The sequence below is a fragment of the Dermacentor variabilis genome, chromosome 9, assembly GCF_050947875.1.
Source record: "Dermacentor variabilis isolate Ectoservices chromosome 9, ASM5094787v1, whole genome shotgun sequence".
Taxonomy (NCBI): domain Eukaryota; kingdom Metazoa; phylum Arthropoda; class Arachnida; order Ixodida; family Ixodidae; genus Dermacentor; species Dermacentor variabilis.
In genome coordinates this window covers 5,518,743-5,538,126 of record NC_134576.1, presented here as the reverse complement: position 1 = coordinate 5,538,126, position 19,384 = coordinate 5,518,743, and the positions used below count along the sequence as shown (strand labels likewise).

Genomic DNA, 19,384 nt, shown 5'->3' with positions numbered 1-19,384 from the left:
CACGTGACTTCGAGAATTATTCAAGACAACATTTGTTATCTGTGCGATCTGTTGCTTGAATTGACGAATTGAAGTTTAGGGAAATAATAAAACACAAACGGAATGTCTATGTGTTGTTTGTTTTACTTCGCACCGAATCAAGAGAGACATACTTCCGCTTCGTCTTTTTGTTCCCACGGTCATGCGGTCACGTGCGCAAGTACCTAAACTATGCCATTTTCTACCGTGTTCCAGCACGTGATCACACTCTGCGATCCACTTGTTATGCCTCAGTATTCTTGTAGCTCTGAATTATACCACTAGTCATGTTTCCTTGTGCACAGCACACAAAATCGTGCGCTGCGTGAACGAGACAACAGCTCACGCGCGGCGCAGTCAGCGGAAATGCATAGTGCAGGGAAAAAAGAATAGCGCGGAGAAAAAAAATTGAACGTGGGGCCTGTGATGTATGCGTCACCCGATCCTCGAGGGCTGGTATGGGAGTACGCAGGGAAGGAATTTCGCTTGTGAAGGCTAGACGGGGTGAGTGGAGAGAGCGCCTTGCTTGGCAGTGCAGCCCGCTTGCTGAAATCATAGGTTCACGGCACTGAAATATTTCTATCTCGGCTATTAATGAGCCGATTTGAAAAATTTTACGGCAGAACACTCCCTAGGAAACATAACTTTCAGCATATAGCCAAAATTTGCTATGGGCCTGGTGAGGGCCCACAGCAAATAATTCATTAGTACTCATTAAATAATGCCGTACTAGAGAAGTTGCAAGTAGCATCCTGCCACTGGAGGAGGCAACAGTATCTCCCTGCACAAACTACCAAATGACGTACCTGCAGTGACCAGGCAGGCCTCAGGGCCTCATACTGCGCCAGGGATCCACTGTTGAAGGCCGACAGCAACTGCACCACCCAGTGGCGGTCAGTGCCCTGCAGGCATTCCAGGATTGGGTGTGCCAACTGTAGTCATCAACACAAGAGCACATTACCATCAAGCAGAACGACAACCTTTCTCTCAGTACAGACTGTTCATCAGATTGATCACAGACTGTTCATCAGAAAAACAGGTGAGCTACGTACAGATGTACAGCAACTTCTAAGCTTGTCCCTTCCTTGTGTTCTCCAAACATAGCGCAATTCTTAGAGGCAAATGAGCAGCCAGTACCCCTACTGTGTTTCGCAGTTGTAGTGTCCGTTTGCGGTAAAATAAAAAGGACAGCAAACAAAAATAAAACAAAATCTCAATTTATCATGTTCTTGATTCAATGCAGTAATCTGCAACTTATATTTTAACCAAACACGGAGGAGCGAGTGGCAACGATGACGCTTCTGGTTAGCACTACTGGGCGACAATGCTGTTGGAAGCAATTTGAAGTGATTTGTTTGCACGATTAAAATATGATTATATTGATATCGGTTGTTTGACGTATGCTAGAGGCATCTCCAGTCTACGCAACCTGCAGCAGGAAGACGGTGGCTTGAAAAGTGTTCAAAGGCCCCTTTAAACCCACCGGGTGGTGCCACAAAACTCACTTTTATGCAAATAAATTCAAGGCACATCTGCAAGGCATGCCATTGCAGCAGAAGCGGCAGAACAACAGAGTAAAACAGTAGTGCTGACTCCACTCACCTGCGAGAGACGCGTCATAAAACGCCGGTTGGCAGTTCACAGAATGATACTCCCAAGTAGACGTTTGTACATGAAATACGAGTTTGTCTGTAGTGCGTTTTTGTGCAGTTTCCTTTTCTTGTTTCGTTTCACTCAGATTGAAGGTTACAGAGAAACAAGGATTTATTGATTTTTTGTTTCTGCATGTGGAACATTATTCGGTTGCTGCCGGCACCCCGCCAATTATTGGAGCAAATCCGTCAAGACAACCGCAGTACAACACCAACCCAGTAGTCTGCATCGCAGCAAAATAGTCCATGAACTAAATTTTGACTAAAGCTAGAAGTGAGATATTAATTAATCATACACTGCTTCATTAGCAACATTACTACTAATTTGGCAAACATTCCATAGCAACATGGTTGGAAATAATAGTGGGGGAGTATACAGTCAACGTCCCTTAATCGAACCCTGACAGGTCCAACAAAATATGTAGAATTATTTGGCAGGTCAAATTAAACAAGATGCAGGAAAAAAATGCCACAACCCACCAGTGATTAATTTGGCAGCATTTGCCAGAGACAACAGGCACCCATTTTCTATGCGTCCAAAGTAGAAAACATCATAGAAACGGTAGAAAATCTCCTAAACAAAGTACAGACTAGGTGGCAACGAAATTAGGAAATTTGCGGGTGCTCGTTGCAATCGGTTAGTGCAGGACAGGGGTAATTAGAGATCTCAGGGAGAGGCCTTCGTCCTGCAGTGGACACAAAATAGGCTGATGATGATGCACTATGGCAACTTGTTTTTAGAAATCAGCTTCACCGCAATACATTCGTGTTAAGCAGTAAAGCATAAAACGCCGCAAAGGCGGTTGTGGTTTCGTATTTGATGGCACCGCACAGGCAATTTTAGGCCTAATTCTCTCAAAATAAATATAAAGGCGAGTTTTAAAATCGGGTAAAGGGAGTTACGGTTATAGCTTTAAGATTTTCCTAGGGCCAGCCGCATTTACAATGGGAGATATGGTGTGTTCAACGCATTTACTATCCACTAAGCTCAGCCAGACAGACGTTGCCCCTAAAGAGGTTGCTATAGGGGTAACCATAAGGGCACGTTCACACCGAAGGCGGAGCAGCCAAAGCAGGCAAGCGAGCGAGCGGAAAGTGGGCAAACCTCCTGTCCATGTGGCTAAAAGCGGGCGGAAAACGAGGCGGCGAGCCCGATCGCTCGCGTACCAATTTTTTTTTCGCACGCCGGAGCTGTCTGCTTTCCCGCGGCCAATAAAAACGCCAGACGACGGTGGCGCAGTGACAACGCTCGCGCGCGCGCGTTGAGGACGAACGACCGGTGCCAAGAAATGGTGACACGTGCACCACGAAAACGCTACATGCTCTGCCTCCTCTGCAACGTGGGCAACAGGCAAGCCGTCCGGTCTGAACAGGCGCGCGTGCTCACCACCTTGCCGCATTGAAAATCCGCTTGGCCGCTTAGACGCTCCGCTTTCAGTGTGAATGTGCCTTAAGCGTGTCCATGTTGACTGGTCAAGTCCAAGTTATCTGGTGAAGGCCAATTTTAGGGTGGAAATAACTAAATTTTGCGCCAACAGAAATGCACGGGTGCAAGCCAGGACCTCCAGTGCGGATCGAATTAACTGAAGTCAAAGGAAGTCCGCCGTACTGATGGCAGGCAGCACGTCACTTTTCTGCAAACAAGGATGCCTCTTGCAAGCAGTCACTTAGCAACTAACTATACAAGCATTGATTTGACACCTGACAGTACTCAAGCTATGTATATCTGTAATATAACCAGTTCCAAAGCCTACAACTACATTCTGTAGCATACCTCCAGCTTTTTATGCACTGTAACCAGATATTGAGCCGGGGTGAAATAACAGTGAATGATGGTGACATCCGGCGCAGGAGGAAGATGGGGTGTTGTCGTGAGAACAGTGCTCACCAATTCGCCAAAGTTGTAGACACCTTCCCCCAGGAGTGCGGCCAGGCACAGGGCAAAGGCACGGTGACGCAGCTCCTCCACTGAACATCGCGAAGACAAAAAACAAAATTTTATTATTGATGCCCACTTCTAGAGCTTTGTGGTAACAACTACATTCCATCACCAAGCGATACCTATCCAGACAATGTCGAGAGAAGTCTCAAATCACCAAGAAGCTGATAACTTACCAACAAACAGGGATGGAAGTCGCCAAGGGTGCTCTGGGAGCAGCAGATTTGCCCCATGGGATTAGCTTAGTAAGATCCAACATATTTCTTATTTGATAAATTACTGCAGAATAAGTGTCAGGTCACTTCCCCAGTAATTGCTGCCTGTTTTGTTAGTTTTAAACATCGCTTGCTGCAAAAAAGCACTCCGATATATTGAAAAAAGAAAATAAAGAGAAAAAAGTGGGCCAAGTTTTCGCACGTTTGATTATTTATTAGTGGCACTGCCGCAGGCACCATAGAGCCAATGTATAAGTAGGGCATTCGTTTTCGAGTGAAATCGGCGCTGCCACACCATTGGCATGAGAGGGTTATTGTGGACGAACGTCACTCTACATTGCAATGGTAGCTGTGGTGTTGACAGGACATTTTCGAAACTAAGGTACATGCAAAGGCCTGACAAGTCTAAGATGGATACCGAAATGCTGAAAATAAAGATAATCATATACGTCAACAAGAGCCTATAAGACAAGGAAAAGCGTTCTTGCAGAGAATGCTTGTGTGCACTAATTGAGTTTAATTGTTTTCTCGAAAAGAAAGCAAATAAACACGCAATCGCCCAGCACGTGTCTATCATTTATGTGGCATTCTAAAGTATAAACAATGCGCGACAACAAATGCACAAGTTTGCCGCCTGAATTGTAAGCAGCTCTCTTCGTGTAAAGCTTTATTTGCAAAAGATATCTAATGAACTGTAATGCCATCTGGTTGGGACTAGTTAATCATTTATCAGTAGAGATGAACTCTATTGAATTATAAGGTAGCCAAAGATTGAGCACATTCTAAGAACTTGCACAAAGGCTGAAATACGACAAAATGCACAGATATGTGACATCACAGTGACCCTACTGACACACTGCAATTTCAATGTGAAATTTGTAAAATGTAAGTCTAGCTTTTATCTTGATACCATAAAGTTAAAGGAAATTCTGCTTTAAAGGAATTAGACAAGTTAACTTGATATTTTTCTTGTTATTGTCCCTCTAATGATGATTTATTCTGTACGAGAGAGGCAAGTGATACACCCGGCCTGTTAAACTGCGTCTAACTGCTAAATGTCACATTGGCAAAATTACAGCCATAAGGAGTTGTCTCACTGAGTGGACAATGAAGCAAAGTGCTTCCGCTGTGTTCTGTGTATAAGAACATGCACATTTAAAAACATAACTTTCAAATGTGCCCCTACTTCTTTATTCCGACATTTCTGTCATCCCCAGCTTCAAACTGTGCTCCAAATGCTATGCAGAATAACGCAGTCACTACGGGCCAACTATGAATGCTCTTATTCAGTTGTGCTCGTCGCTTCCGCCACTCTGTCATTTCATATGCTGCCTCATGGCCAAGCCAACCTCTTAAAGCTTGTTGTCCTCCATAAATACTAAATACTCCTATAAATTCACTTTTCTGCAGCGCACATATGAATATAAGTATTTAGGCCTCCTTTTCACTCCAAGGTTATCCTGGTCAGCACATATTCTAACAACCTGCAACAAAGCACTAAAAAAACTTGGTTACCTAACCCGAACCCTACGTGCTGCCCCCAAAGAAATTAAACTCGTTAAATACAAAACACTTCTAAGACCTATTCTTGAATATGCGGCTACCATATGGAACCCTTACAAAATTTCGGACATTAACAAAATTGAACCTGTTCAGAAAAAGACTGTTCGTTTTAGATACCGCCATTATGACAGAATGTTGTCACCATCATCTCATCTGCATATGCTCGGTTTAACCCAGGGTGTCTACCAAGTTGACATTTCCAAATTCCCTGAGTTTTCCAGGTTTTCCCTGAGCACCTTTGCGAAATTCCCTGAATGAACCAGAACTTTGTTTTATGTCAAGACAGGCTGACACCATGCTGCCCGCTGCTGTCACTCTCTGGTAGGCATGTTGAAACAAAAAAAAGATGACTTAATCCAGTTTGAATAGTAAGGAGTAATATCTATTTTATTTAAGAAGAAAACAGAAAGAAGGTATTAGTAAAATGCACAGCGAAAAAAAATGGCAATACCCATTCCAAATTGAGTCGAACATATTCAAATACGAATTAAACGGAGATGCATACAGAAGTAAACATTTTCGAATATGAGCTATTTCTATAAACTGATAGCAAGCTCTTCGGTATGAGGCCTGAACTTTGTCACAACTAAGATTCTCTCAGCAGCTGGGAAGTCAACGTCAACTGTTTTGACATAATCTCAGCCCATACACAAGACCTCAGTGTTGGCTTTCACTGCTTTAAAGAGTTTATTTTGGTTTGGATGAGGCACACCTGCATTTCGGCGTCAGCCAACACTTTGTTTTTTGAGCTCAAGCTCCTTCAAAGAGGCAGCGGCACGCTTCCCTTCCCGTTACTTCCTCAGTGCATCGGTCCTCTCTTTTCTCATCCTCCTTGTGCCATGCGTTCACCCCATGGATTATTTGAAGCATCCTTTTTGTCAGTTGTACAGTCAACGTTCGATTTTCCGGACTCCCTAGGGGCCGCAAAAACATCTGAAAAATCGGGCAGTCCGAAAGAAATGAATGTCTTTAACTGCTGAAGGGCTAAAATTGCCACAGGCACGTCCGAAAAAGCTCTTAAGGCCTGCCAGTACACTTATTAGGCATATCGGTGTTCGTACTGTGACAGGAGAAGGGGATGCATGCGTGTATAATTAAGGAATACGTACTGTGTCCCGTGACAATTGCCCCGTCCCACGCTTGTTATGCTTCACCGCGTAACACTGCTGTACTGAGGCGAAGCTAACTTTCGAAGACTGGCATTACGCAACGCGCAGTGCTTTGCGAGCTTCGAAGCCAATCGCGAGGATTACAAAGGCGGAGTCAGTGCCGTTGCTGTCAGCGGCGAATTCTTTCAATGAAAAATACAGCAGCACATGGCAAGAAGCTTAATAGCGAACGTAGAAGCAGCTAGGCCTAACGCTGCCGCAGTGGTGGCTACGGCTGCCACCGGATCTGCGTGCGAGAGTGCCGGTTCGAGGCAGCGGTGGTGGCTTTGAATAATGCCATTTCAGAACTGCAGGCAGGGCAATATGCATTGACTATATGCAGTACGTGGTGGTGCCGCGAAGCCGCGCGAATTATCGGGCATGTTCGAAAAATCGGGCATCTGGAAAATCTGTCGTTAACTGCTCTAGAAATACCTCGTGCCGATAGACACGGCATCAACAACAATTTGTTGCGATTCCTCTGTTACTGGAGCCAGCATTAACAGAACTTTCGTTCCCTTTCAATAAAATTACAGCTAATTTTCCCTGATAGAAGCACAAATTCCTGAGTTTTCCCTGATTATTTCCAGACTATTGAAATTCCCTGAGAATTCCCGGTTTTCCCGGTTGGTAGACACCCTGTTAACCCCTCTTTCCCACTGTCGTCACATTACTTCTCTGAAACCTTCTACACTCTCTAACTCTCCACGTTATGCTTCACCTAACACATATGTGACCCGTGCAAATCCCTAATCACGAGAAACAGCAATGACTTAAACTTATCTGCTTTTTTTGCTCACACCAACACTTTTAAATATAGTTTCTTTCCTAGGACAATTGAACTCTGGAATGACCTGCCTGGTTCCATCCGTTGTTTACCACATGGAGAATTTGGAGATGCTATTGAGTGCTCCCCTTAGCCATGTTACTCACATTTGATTCTTTTGTATGGTGATTTGTATTTTCCACATTTTGTATTCACCCACTCTTGCAATAGCCCTTCTGGGCTGCAGTATTTGTAAATAAATAAATAAATAAATAAATTGTTTGGAGATTTCAGTCCCCATGAAATATGATGAAGACTGCACTGCCATTACTGCAATCACTTAAAGGCCATCAAGTGCTTCCCAATGACTGCAAGACGGAATGCACATGAAAGAGTGATGCAGCTAAACAATGTGCTGCCCCAGAGTCAATACTGTTTTAGAGTGCTAGATCTTTGCTGCATGATCTGGTGAAACACAGTGATAAGGGTGCTATCGTCCGATGATTACAATAATGATGGTTTATTGGAATATCCCCTTTGAAATGGGGCGGTGACAAATAGACACCTAGTTATACTTGATTTACTTAGGTACCTATACATGCTTGACCAGGGTGTCTACCAAGTTGGCATTCCCAAATTGCCCGAGTTTTCCAGATTTTCCCTGAGTGCCCTTGCAAAATTCCCTGAGTGATGCAGAACTAAGTTTTATGTCAAGACAGGCTGAAACCACATCGCCCGATGCTGCCACTCTCTAGTAAGCATATGAAGAAAATTGTAAAAGAAAACAACTTAACCCAATTTGAATACTAAGGAGTAATGTTTATGTTATTCAAAAAGAGAATAGAAGGGAGGGGTTAGTAAAATGCACAGCAAATAAAATGTCTTCGAAAAAAAATTTCAAATCGTGTCGGACACTCTCAAGTACGAATAAAAAGGAGATGCATACAGAAGGAAATATTTTCGAATCTGAGCTATTTCTATCAACTGATAGCAAGCAAGCTCAGTGGTATGAGGCCCGAACTTTGTCACAATTGAGATTCTCTCTCGACAAATCGTAAGTCAACCTCAACTGTCCTGACATACTCTCAGCCCGCGCACGACGCCTTAGTGTTGTGTTTCACTGCTTTAAAGAGTTTATTTTGGTTTGGATGAGGGACACCTGCATCTCAGCATCAGCCAACAGTTTGTTTTTTGAGCTCAAGCTCCTTCAAAATGGCGGCAGCATGCTTCCTTTCCCATTTCATTCCTCAATGTGTAGGCCCTTTCTGTTCTTGTCCTCCTTCCGCCACTCCTTCGTCCCACGGACCATTTTAAGCATCTTCTTGGTCAGTTGCGCAGTCCATGCACAATTTTTCTACCTCACTAGGGGGCTCGAAAACATCCGAAAGATCAGCAAGTTCGAAAAAATAAATGCATGTCATTTGCTGGCCTTAAGGGCTCAGACCGCCACAGGCACATTCGAAAACACCCTGAAGGCCTGTCAATACATGTATTAGGCATATCGGTGCTTGTACTGTGACAGGAAATACTGGGTGCATGCGTGTATAATTAAGGAATACATACTGCGTCCTGTGGCAATAGCCCCTTCCCATGCTTATTATGCTTATTGAATACATTGTTGCGCCAAAAAAAAGGAAAATAAAGACTTAGGAAGGAAGAGTACGAAACGACAGATTGAGCGCTGAACTTCAACTGATTTTATTCTTAGAGCAGGGTAGGGAGTATGAACAAATGCGCATGCGTACATCAGTGTTGTCTAGAGCGATTACAGTGACGTTTTCAACATTTGCAACTCGTTTTCAAACAGAAAAACAGACGTGCCACTAATACAACTCGTGCCTCTTACTTTTATGTGAAATGCCTCCAAAGTTCTCTTGCTAACGTATCACCACTCCTGCCAAGTATCTTTATCTCAGGCAGTAGTGGCTGGCATGTTCCTACCAGGCAAACCGTGCAATGCGGAGGTAAATGCACGTTACCTTTGTTGATTACAGAGTTCATGCTCCCGGGCCCGGTCATTAACACATCTCCCCGTTTGTCCAACGTAGGATTTCCCACATTTTAGCGGTATTTCGTATGTAACGCCCCTCACACATTTCACGTACTGTCTAGTGTGCTTTTTCTGGCATCCTGACTTTTTGTCGACGCTGCTTATGCGCGGGCACAGTCCAGCCAACTTGCGTGGTGCCGAGAAAACAACTGGCACACCAAACCTTGTGGCTTTTTTTCAAAGAAAATAACCTCCAGCTTCTTCAGTCTGATAAGGAAGGACATTTCGTAGTCTTCTCAGGAGGTGTGTTTAGCGACAAGGCACAACAAGCTGTAGAAAAGAACTTTGTCCTAGTCAAAGAAAAGGCAACAAGAGTCAAGAAACAAGCTGTAGCCCTTTGCACAGAACTTCATCTTTCGAAGTTAGTCAAGGCAATAAGTGAATGTAAAGGTGCTTCCTTAACCCTGTTTTTCACAGCGAAATCTTATAAGGAATGAATTCCGTTCCGTGCCATCGTAAGCGAGAAAGGCTCTTGGCAACAGGTAGTTAGCCAGTTTCTTTTAAAGAACTTGAAAGCGTTGTAAGTGAATGATCCTTTCATGACTAAGAGCACTAGAGATGTAATTCAATTCCTGAAAGGGAACGTTTTATAGTAATTTTACTTAAAGTCTACTTTTATGTCTTTTAACGACAATTTGTATGTTCAACAACAAGGGATATGCATTGGGTCCTGCGTCGCTCCTGTGCTGTGTGACATTTTTTTGGCTTCAATTGACCGCGACCTGCACAGTTCCTCTGACGATAGGTTTTTAGATATTGTCCAGTACTTACCAGGCGACCGCATGTGGGTGTGGACACCTATCTGACACTGTGGGCTCAGAGAAATTGTTGCACCGCTATTTCGGCCCCTATGAAGTTGTATGCCGCCTCAGTGATGTGAACTACGAGGTGGTGCCTCAAAGCTCTGATCCTTGTTCGAACCGACGCCATCCTTGTGCTGAAGTCGTCCACATAGTACAGATGAAGCCGTACTATGCATGCGAGGGATAAGCAACCCTCACAAACCGCTTCAGCATTGTGCACATTCCTGTATGTTTTTTTTTTTGTCTTTTCATCTTGGCACTCTTGCCCATAGTGCGCGCCCGCTGCCCTTGAAGTGACCGGGCCAGTCGCTTTTGAAAGGGAGCAATGACGCGAAATAAGTTTGCACATGATGACACGGGACCTTTAAGGCGAGAACGACGAAGTTAGTGGTTGTGCGCGCGCTCTCCGAGGACCAGCCATCGCTAAAGGCAGACGTTTTTTTGCCAATCTGTTGGTGGTAAACTGTTTTAGTTGTAATAGCTGGGTGACAATATGTCAAAGATTTTTTAATTCTTTTAAAAAGTAACCATAATTTTACCGTTAACCAGTTCATTAGCCAGATCTTAGATGTTCTTAGAGTACATGAGAAGGGCATGCTATTTACACACGAAATTCCTTCCCATGGCACTCTACAGTTTTTACATCTGTCCTTAGTTTTTGACAAAGACCACCTATGTTGGCAGTATAGCCCACGTGTCCAGAAGGAATTGCTACCATATGATTCGGCACACTCAAAGCTAGTTAAAAGAGAAAAAGCCACTCTTTGCCTTGAATCTGCTCTTAAGAAATTGTGCCCCCACGCGATGCAGACTAGCGTTGATAAGTAATTGGCGAGGCTACACACAGCCGGCTACCCGAGCTCAGTTGTTGGGGCAATGTCAAAAACATTGCTCCAGAAGGTGAAGGGAAAAAGGCATACACCTAGGCCCAACCAAAAACGAGGCAAAGCTGCAGTGGTGCCATACGCCCACAAGCTTTCCCACAACTTGAAGAAACTCGCCACAAGGTTTGGTGTGCCAGTTGTTTTCTCGGCACTACGCAAGTTGGCTGGACTGCGTCCGCGCATAAGCAGCGTTGACAAAAAGTCAGGATGCCAGAAAAAGCACACTAGACAGTACGTGAAATGTGTGACGGGCGTTACATACGAAATACCGCTAAAATGTGGGAAATCCTACGTTGGACAAACGGGGAGATGTGTTAATGACCGGGCCCGGGAGCATGAACTGTCTGCAATCAACAAAGGTAACGCGCATTTACCTGCGCATTGCAGGGTTTGCCAGGAAGGAACATGCCAGCCACTACTGCATGAGATAAAGATACTTGGCAGGAGTGGTGATATGTTAGCAAGATAACTTTTGGAGGCATTTCACATAAAAGTAAGAGGCACGAGTTGTATTAGTGACACGTCTGTTTTTCTGTTTGAAAACGAGTTGCAAATGTCACTGTAATCGCTCTAGGCAACACTGATGTACGCATGCGCATTTGTTCATTCTCCCTGCCCTGCTCTAAGAATAAAATCAGTTGAAGTTCAACGCTCAATCTGTCGTTTCGTACTCTTCCTTCCCAAGTCATCTTTCTTTTTTTTTGGCGCAACAATGTATTCATTAGATTCCAACCAACTCGGCCAGCAACAACGTCTACTTATTATGCTTCACTGCAATACTTTTGCATATGCTTCCCCAAATAACATTTCAGTACGGAGGCAAAGCTGGCTTTCAGTAACCGGCATTATACAACGCACCATGCTTTCCAAGCTTCTAAGCCAATCACGAGGACCACAAAGGCGGAGTCTGTGCCATTGCTGACAGCAGCGAATTCTTTCAATAAAAAACACGGCACCCCATTCAAGAAGCTGCATAGCGAACGTCGCCGCAGTGGTGGCCACGGCTGCCAAAGGATCTGCGTGTGAGAGCGCTGGTTCAAGGCAGCGAGGTAACCAAAATGGCAGGGGTAGTGGCTTTGATTATTGCCGTTTTGGACCTGCGGTCATAGCAAAACATCCGGAAAATCGGACGGTGAAGAGTTCTTGCGTCAGAAATTTCTAGCGTTCTGATACATTGACTCTGTGGGGTACGTGGTGATGCCGCGAAGCCGTCCAAATTATCGAGAATCCAGAAAGTCAGTCGTTGACTGTAGACTGGCAACTCCTCCAGCCGACAACAGGACGTCAAAGGCGATTCATTACGATTCCTGACTGTTACTCGAGCCAGCATTACCGCGACTTTCGACCCTTTCAAAATTACAGCTAATTTTCCCTGATACAGGCACAAATTTTCTGAGATTTCCCTGAGTTTTTCCAGACTACTCAAAATCCCTCACAATTCCCGGTTTTCCCAGTTGGTAGACACCCTGTTGACGTAACTTAACCTGCTAAAAGCTGTGTGCCCTGTACAGCCTTGACTACCCAAGTGCTAGCCATTTACTGTTGAGTAAATACTCCCCATAACACCTTTTTGGAGGAGGTTGCAGGCTCGATTCCTGCCGGCCCTTGATCTTTGGCGCGGACACCATGTTTCTTTCGCCTCATGGCCGAAGACAGTATGCTGTCATCGCAGGCTCCGCCCGTGGCTCCAGCAACAGTGGTCCTTTCGAAATCCCCTCGATCCCGGCACAATTTGCGGTATGGACAACAATAACGTCGACGATTGGCTCCTATTGTACGAGCATGTCAGCAAGCACCACAGGTGGGATGAGAGGCCAATGTTCACCAACATTTTCTACCTACAGGGCACAGCTTGCTGGTGGTTTAATATGTACAAAGAAGAACTGACAAGTTGGGATGTAAGCAAGAAGATACGCGAATTGTTTGGCCGATCGGTCGTACGACAAATGACAGCCCGGCACAAACTCACGGCCAGAGCTCATCGATGTCGACAGTATCACACGTCGCATATATCCAAGACGTGCTAGCCTTGTGCCACACCATTGAAGAAGACATGCCAGAGGCGGACAAGGTGGGCCATGTGTTGAAAGGCATAGCTGAAGATGCCTTCAACACACTCATGTGTAAGCACTGCAGCACGGTTGACTCTTCTATAACAGAATGGCGTCGGTTCGAACAAGCAAAAATCAGGCGCATTACTCACTGCTTTACCAGACTACCGAACAGGGCTGTGACATCCTCATGCGAAGATTCCGAGACGCCCCCTCCGTTCTCGATGCCTAACAACCTAACCAGGATTGTTCGCCAGGAGCTCTAAGCCATGGCTCCAGCCGCTTATCAGGCACCTGCTCACGACCATTTGGTGACAATATCCTTCCTTCAAGCCGTCGTCTGTCAAGAGGTTGCGAATATAGTAATTCCACAAGCCACCTGTCACACACCTCACCCCATGTGCGCTCCCGGTCCTCACACTAAATGCTACACCGCCCCAATTGTTGCTGCTGCCGCTTCTACTCCCTGTTTCACACCCCACTACAAAACCCCATCTGATTGGAGGATGCCAGACAATCAACCAATCTGTTTTTCTTGTTCTCGCGTTGGCGACATTTCACGCCACTGCTGCAGTCATCGGTATTACCAACCAAGCTTTCCCAGTGACCACCACCAAGGTCGTGGCCAGTCTTCTAGCACATCTCTTCTTGACGACCACCTTCTGGCCCGTGAACTTCATCGTCTATGTTCGCGCTCTTCACCGACATACGCCAATATTGCTGCTCCAGGACACTGGTCTAGCCAATCGCCATCCCTCAGAGTCGCACGTCATGCTCCCCTCAATGCCGTCACTCTCCCTTCACCAGTTACTCTGGCCACCACCCGGGAAACTAGCCAGTGCAGCTCCGGGAGGCGAGTCTGCACTGATGACAAGGACCAAAAAACCTCTACCGATGCCTACTTCAAGACGCAATTTGCTTGGTGTTCTCATCGATGGTGTGACTGTTGCTGCTCTCATTGATACTGGTGCCCACATATCTGTTATGACTTTTACGCTTCAATGCCGCCTACAAAAAGTGCTGACACCTGCTGTCTCTCCTACTAAGCCCGAACACTTGTTCTTGGTATGTGCACTGCTTGCGATACTGATGCCGGCCACCAAACATCTGTTCTCTTCACTGTTCTCGACGCTTGCCGACATGATGTCATTCTTGGTATTGACTGCTAGACCACCCACTCTGCCCTCATCGATTGTTCTACTGGTATTTTGCAGCTTGAACTGCCATTGTGTCTTGATGACACCGCCCCCCATCACGTAACACTCACCTACGTTCTGTGGAGTTTCTATGACTACCTGCTCAGTCCTCTACGTCCTGTCACCGTTTCCTCCAGTCTCTGATAGTGACTATGTGGTCGCTCCCCTCACAGATCTGATCCTCTCGCGCAACATCGCACTTTCTTGCACTACAGTGGTTGTTGCAAACAACAGAACGATGCTTCCAGCCACCACTTTTCTACTTCGACCCATATTCTTCCTTAAGGAATTTCACTAGCCGAACTGTCACCGCTAAAAGAAAGTACAGTTTCTGCATTCACTGCTGACGCAGAGACCGTGCCCCAACCTGTCATACCTGTGCCAACCAAGGCACTTCTGAACAAAATTATATCCCCTGACCTCTTACCTTCCCAAAGTGAAGCACTCTGCGCTGTCCTATTTTCTTAATTTGACGTTTTCGATGTTGACAACAGTCCACTAGGCCATACACATGTTGTGGCCCACCACTTCGACACTGGAGATGCCAGCCGCCTTCACAAGCACCGTTACCAAGTGTACCACTCTGAGCACCAAGTGATCCAAAAGGAGGTAGAGAAAATGCTTGGGAAAGAAGTGATAGAGCCTTCCTCTAGTCGTTGGGCATCCCCTGTGGTGTTTGTGAAAAAGAAGGTCGACAGCTGGCGGTTTTGCGTCGATTACTGCCATCTCAATCGGGTAATGAAGAAGGATGTGTATCCTTTCCCTCGAATTGATGATGCGCTCAACTGCCTCCGTGGTGCCAGATATTTCTCATCGCTAGCTCTCCGCTTGGGATACTGGCAAATTACCGTCGATGATTGCAACCGCGAGAAGACCACTTTCATCACACCTGACGTCTTCCACCCATTTAAGGTCATGCCTTTTGGGTTGTGTAACGCACCTGTAACTTTCGAATGCATGATGGACACTCTTCTACGCAGTCTTCAGTGATCGACCTGTCTTTGTTATCTGGACGATGTCATCGTTTTCTCGCCCAGTTTTGAAAGCCACCTCTCTCACCTGTCGGCCATTCTCGGCATAATTCACCAGGCTGGCCTCCAGCTCAATGCCTCTAAGTGCACTTTTAGGCACTGCCAGATCAAATTACTTGGACACCTAGTTGATGCTACTGGTGTACAACCAGACCCTGACAAAGTCTGTGTCGTCCGCGAGTTCCCGGTTCCGCAGTCCACGCATGAAGTGTGCAGCTATCATGGGTTCTGCTCCTACTTTTGTCACTTTGTTAGCAACTTCACGGACATTGCTTGAACCCTCATGGACCTCCACAAAAAGGATGCAACCTTATCTTGGGGCACAGACCAAGCGACTTCCTTTGCATGGCTGATTTCTGCCCTCACATCACCAGCTGTGCTGGCTCATTCTGACCCAGCTGCTAGAACAGAGCTTGACACCAATGCAAGCGGCCATGGCATAGGTGCTATCCTCGCTCAAACACAGAAGGGAGCTAACCGTGTGATAGTGTATGCTAGTTGCCTCCGGTCATAGTCAGAAAAAAATTACGCCATTACCGAGCAGGTGTGCCAAGCCCTCGTCTGAGCTGTCGAAAAATTCCGTCTGTACCTATACGGACGGCCGTTCGTAGTCATAACAGATCATGATACCCTCTGCTGGCCCTCAACACTTAAGGGGGGACCTTGCACCTGAAAACTTTTTTTAATATTCTTTATCGATTCTGATTAAATTTGCTGAGTTTATGTGTTTCAATGTGCTAGTATTAAATATACACCCAGTTTTCTTGCAGAGTAAATAATTTTCCAGAAATTGAGGAAATTCCGCTTTATTGCATAATTTGCTTGGAGGTGAGATGTCTACCAAACTATACATGGCATAATAAATATAGCTCAGGAGCGTGCTTTGTGACCTCTACAAAGGATACATCACATTCTATCACGTGCCACTCCCAGGGCTATATATAATAGCTTAGCTGCAGGCATTAGGCGATATTCGAGAAATGGGACGTCCATTTCTTCGCTAAGTTCTCTTACAGGCAGTGAGAAAGGCAACCTCATAGAGGGTCTGTTATGAAAAAGTGTTTCACACATCAAGTTGTTAACGGTTGTGAAACACAGATGTTCCTTATTAGAGCGCACTTTCAAAAAATAGGTAAAGCTGATGTATGTTCTCTGAAAACGGAGTGACCACTCATCTGACTCAACATATAGACTTTCAACAGGGCTTGTTCTAAATGCGCCAGTGGCCAGGCGGATTCCCAGATGGTGAACGGGGTCTGAAGTCTTTAGCGCGCTTGGGGCGGCAGAGTGATATGCTACGGCACCATAGTCTATTCGTGAGCAAACTAGGCTCCTGTAAAGATTCAACAGGCACTTCCTGTCACTATCCTATGTTGTGTGGGATAGGATATTAAGTAAGTTCATTGTTTTTAGACATTTGGCTTTTAGACATTTTAAGTGTGAAATGAAAGTAAGTTTGGAGTCAAGTATAACACCTAGAAATTTGTGCTCCTTGTTAAAAGGAATTTGTTGTCCGCCCAGTTCTAGAAAAGGATCTGGGACCACGCCTCTCTTTCTTGTGAAGAGAACACAAGAACTTTTGTGGGGGTTGATTTTAAATCCATTTTGGTCTGCCCACATGGACACTTTGTTTAGGGCCTGCTGTACCCATCTCTCACACACTAACACAAGAACTTTTGTGGGGGTTGATTTTAAATCCATTTTGGTCTGCCCACATGGACACTTTGTTTAGGGCCTGCTGTACCCATCTCTCACACACTGTGAGGTTGCAGGATTTGAAACCTATTTGTATATCGTCTACGTAGACAGAATAAAAAATAGCTGATAACGATGCTCAAAGCGTGTTCATCTTTACCACAAAGAGCGTGCAGCTGAGTATGCCACACTGCGGTACCCCAGTTTCCTGTATGAATGCACGCAACAGTGCACGACCTATTTTCACCCGAAATGTATGGTTCTCTAGGTAGCTATCTATAATGTTTAACATATTGCCGCGGATACCCAGCGCCGAAAGGTCGCGCAGGATTCCGTACCACCAGGTTGTGTCGTACGCTTTTTCCATATCCGGAAATATGGATAAGAAGGATTGTTTGTGCACGAAGGCATCGCGAATGCTCGCTTCGATACGCACGAGATGGTTTGTTGTAGATCATCATCATCATTATCAGCCTGCTTATGCCCACTACAGGGCAAAGGCCTCTCCCATACTTCTCCAACTACCCCGGTCATGTACTAATTGTGGCCATGTCCATGTTGTAGATCACCCTTCCCTAAAACCACATTGAAATGGGTTAAGCATTTGGCTGGACTCTAGAAGATGTACGAGAGAGCGACTGATCATTTTTTCAAAAAGCTTACAGAGGCAGCTCGTAAGCACTACGGGACAGTAGCTAGTCAGCAATGAAGTGTCTTTACCATGCTTCAAGACAGGGATCACAATAGCCTCCTTCCAATTTTATGGGAGATAACCAGCAGCCCAAACAGTATTGAGAAGTGTGAGTAGCGTGATTTGTATGTCGGAGTGCAGGTGCTTAAGCATATAGTACATTATTCTATCGGGGCCCGGTGCGGAGCTCCGACATACTGATAAGGAAGCTTTAAGTTCAGCAATGGTAAAAGGACGGTTATGAGGATCATTTCGGATACACGTCCGATTCAGTGGCTTAAGTTCTTCTATCGGTTTATGTTTCAAAAAGGTCTGCGAATAGTGAGTGGAGCTAAACACGTGCTCGAAGTGTTCACCAGAGCATCAGCCTGGTCTTCCAACTTGTTTCCTTCTTTATCAACCAGGGGCAATGGTTGAAATTGCTATCCCTTTATTCTCCTCAGCCGGTTCCATACTTCTGCCTCCTGTGTGTAGGAGTTAATGCCGGTCAAGAATCTCTCCCAGCTTGTCTTCTTAGCTTGCCGTCGCGTCCGCCTTCCCTGTGACTTAATATTTTTAAATTCTATCAAATTTTCTGCAGTTGGGTACCAGCGCAGCATGCCCCACGCTTTTTGTTTTTTCTGCACCTCCTTGCATTCGTCATTCCACCACGGAACTAGTCTTTTGGATGAGCTACTGCTTGATTGTGGAATGAATTTATTTGCTGCTTCGATGATAAAAGCCGTGACATAGGCTACCGCGTCGTCAATACTAAAATCGGTGATAAAATCTCGAGATGGTAACTGGATTCCTTAACATGGTCCCAGTCAGCAGAAGCTAGCTTCCACCGAGGCGCATGTGGAGGGCATTCTTGTGGTACACTTAAGTTTAAAAGGACAGGAAAATGGTCACTTCCATAAGAATTTTTAATAACGCTCCATTCTAAGTAAGTCATAAGAGCTGCCAAGCCAATAGATAGGTCTATAAAAGATTGTGAATTGTGGTACATATTATAATAAGTCGGTTCGTTTCTATTGAACAGACATGCACCCTTGTTTACTAAAAAGTTTTCTACCAGTCGACCTCTTGCGTTGCATCGTGAGTCTCCCCACATCGTGTGGTGAGCATTAAAATCTCCCACAAGTATGTAAGGTTCGGGAAGCTGGATAATAAGGTTATAAAAGTCTGTTTATTCGAGATGATGGTTCAGGGGTATATAAATGGAACTTACAGTGATAAACTTATTAAAAGGTATGGCCCGAACTGACACTGCCTCAAGATGTGTCTGAAGGGGGGACGCGGGTTTCAAAAGTCGAAAAATCGCGAAAAAAGATTTTTCAAAAAGTATATATTTCGGCTATACGTGTTGTAAACTACCTTTCCTGTAATTATTAACGCCTAATTCACCGTGGAAATGCTTCTAATTCGATATACAACAGGCCACGGCAGCCCCCGAGCCGCGAGCGAACGGCGAAAATAACCAAACATCGCGCGCGCGCCATTTCCATGCCGCTGAACCGAGCGCCGCCATCTTGGTCTTGTTTTGCTTGTGAATGCTTGCCCTTTCCCGTGTTGCCTTCGCCGGCGGCGGCCGCGGCATGGTAGAAGCATGGCTTGCACGGGATTGGAGGCCTCAAAGCAGTGTTTGAGGTTCCCGCGTCTCGAATTCGAGCTGTGATTGGACGAAGCGCGCGCTCCCGGAG

General features: G+C 45.5%; 1 protein-coding gene across 4 annotated transcripts in view; it reads right to left on the bottom strand.

Moving 5' to 3' along the window:
* LOC142558596 (26S proteasome non-ATPase regulatory subunit 13-like) overlaps positions 1-19,384 on the bottom strand; it is a 283,634-nt gene that overhangs the window by 125,436 nt on the left and 138,814 nt on the right. For 2 of the 4 annotated variants that reach the window (XM_075670747.1, XM_075670749.1), the window contains exons 8-9: positions 3,559-3,638; positions 825-920 (exon numbers count right to left, since the gene is read on the bottom strand). In XM_075670747.1, the coding sequence (XP_075526862.1) occupies positions 825-920; positions 3,559-3,638 (176 nt within the window). Of the gene's footprint in view, positions 1-824; positions 951-3,558; positions 3,639-19,384 lie in introns of all 4 variants that reach the window. The other 2 variants (XM_075670746.1, XM_075670748.1) reach the window with 1 other exon arrangement.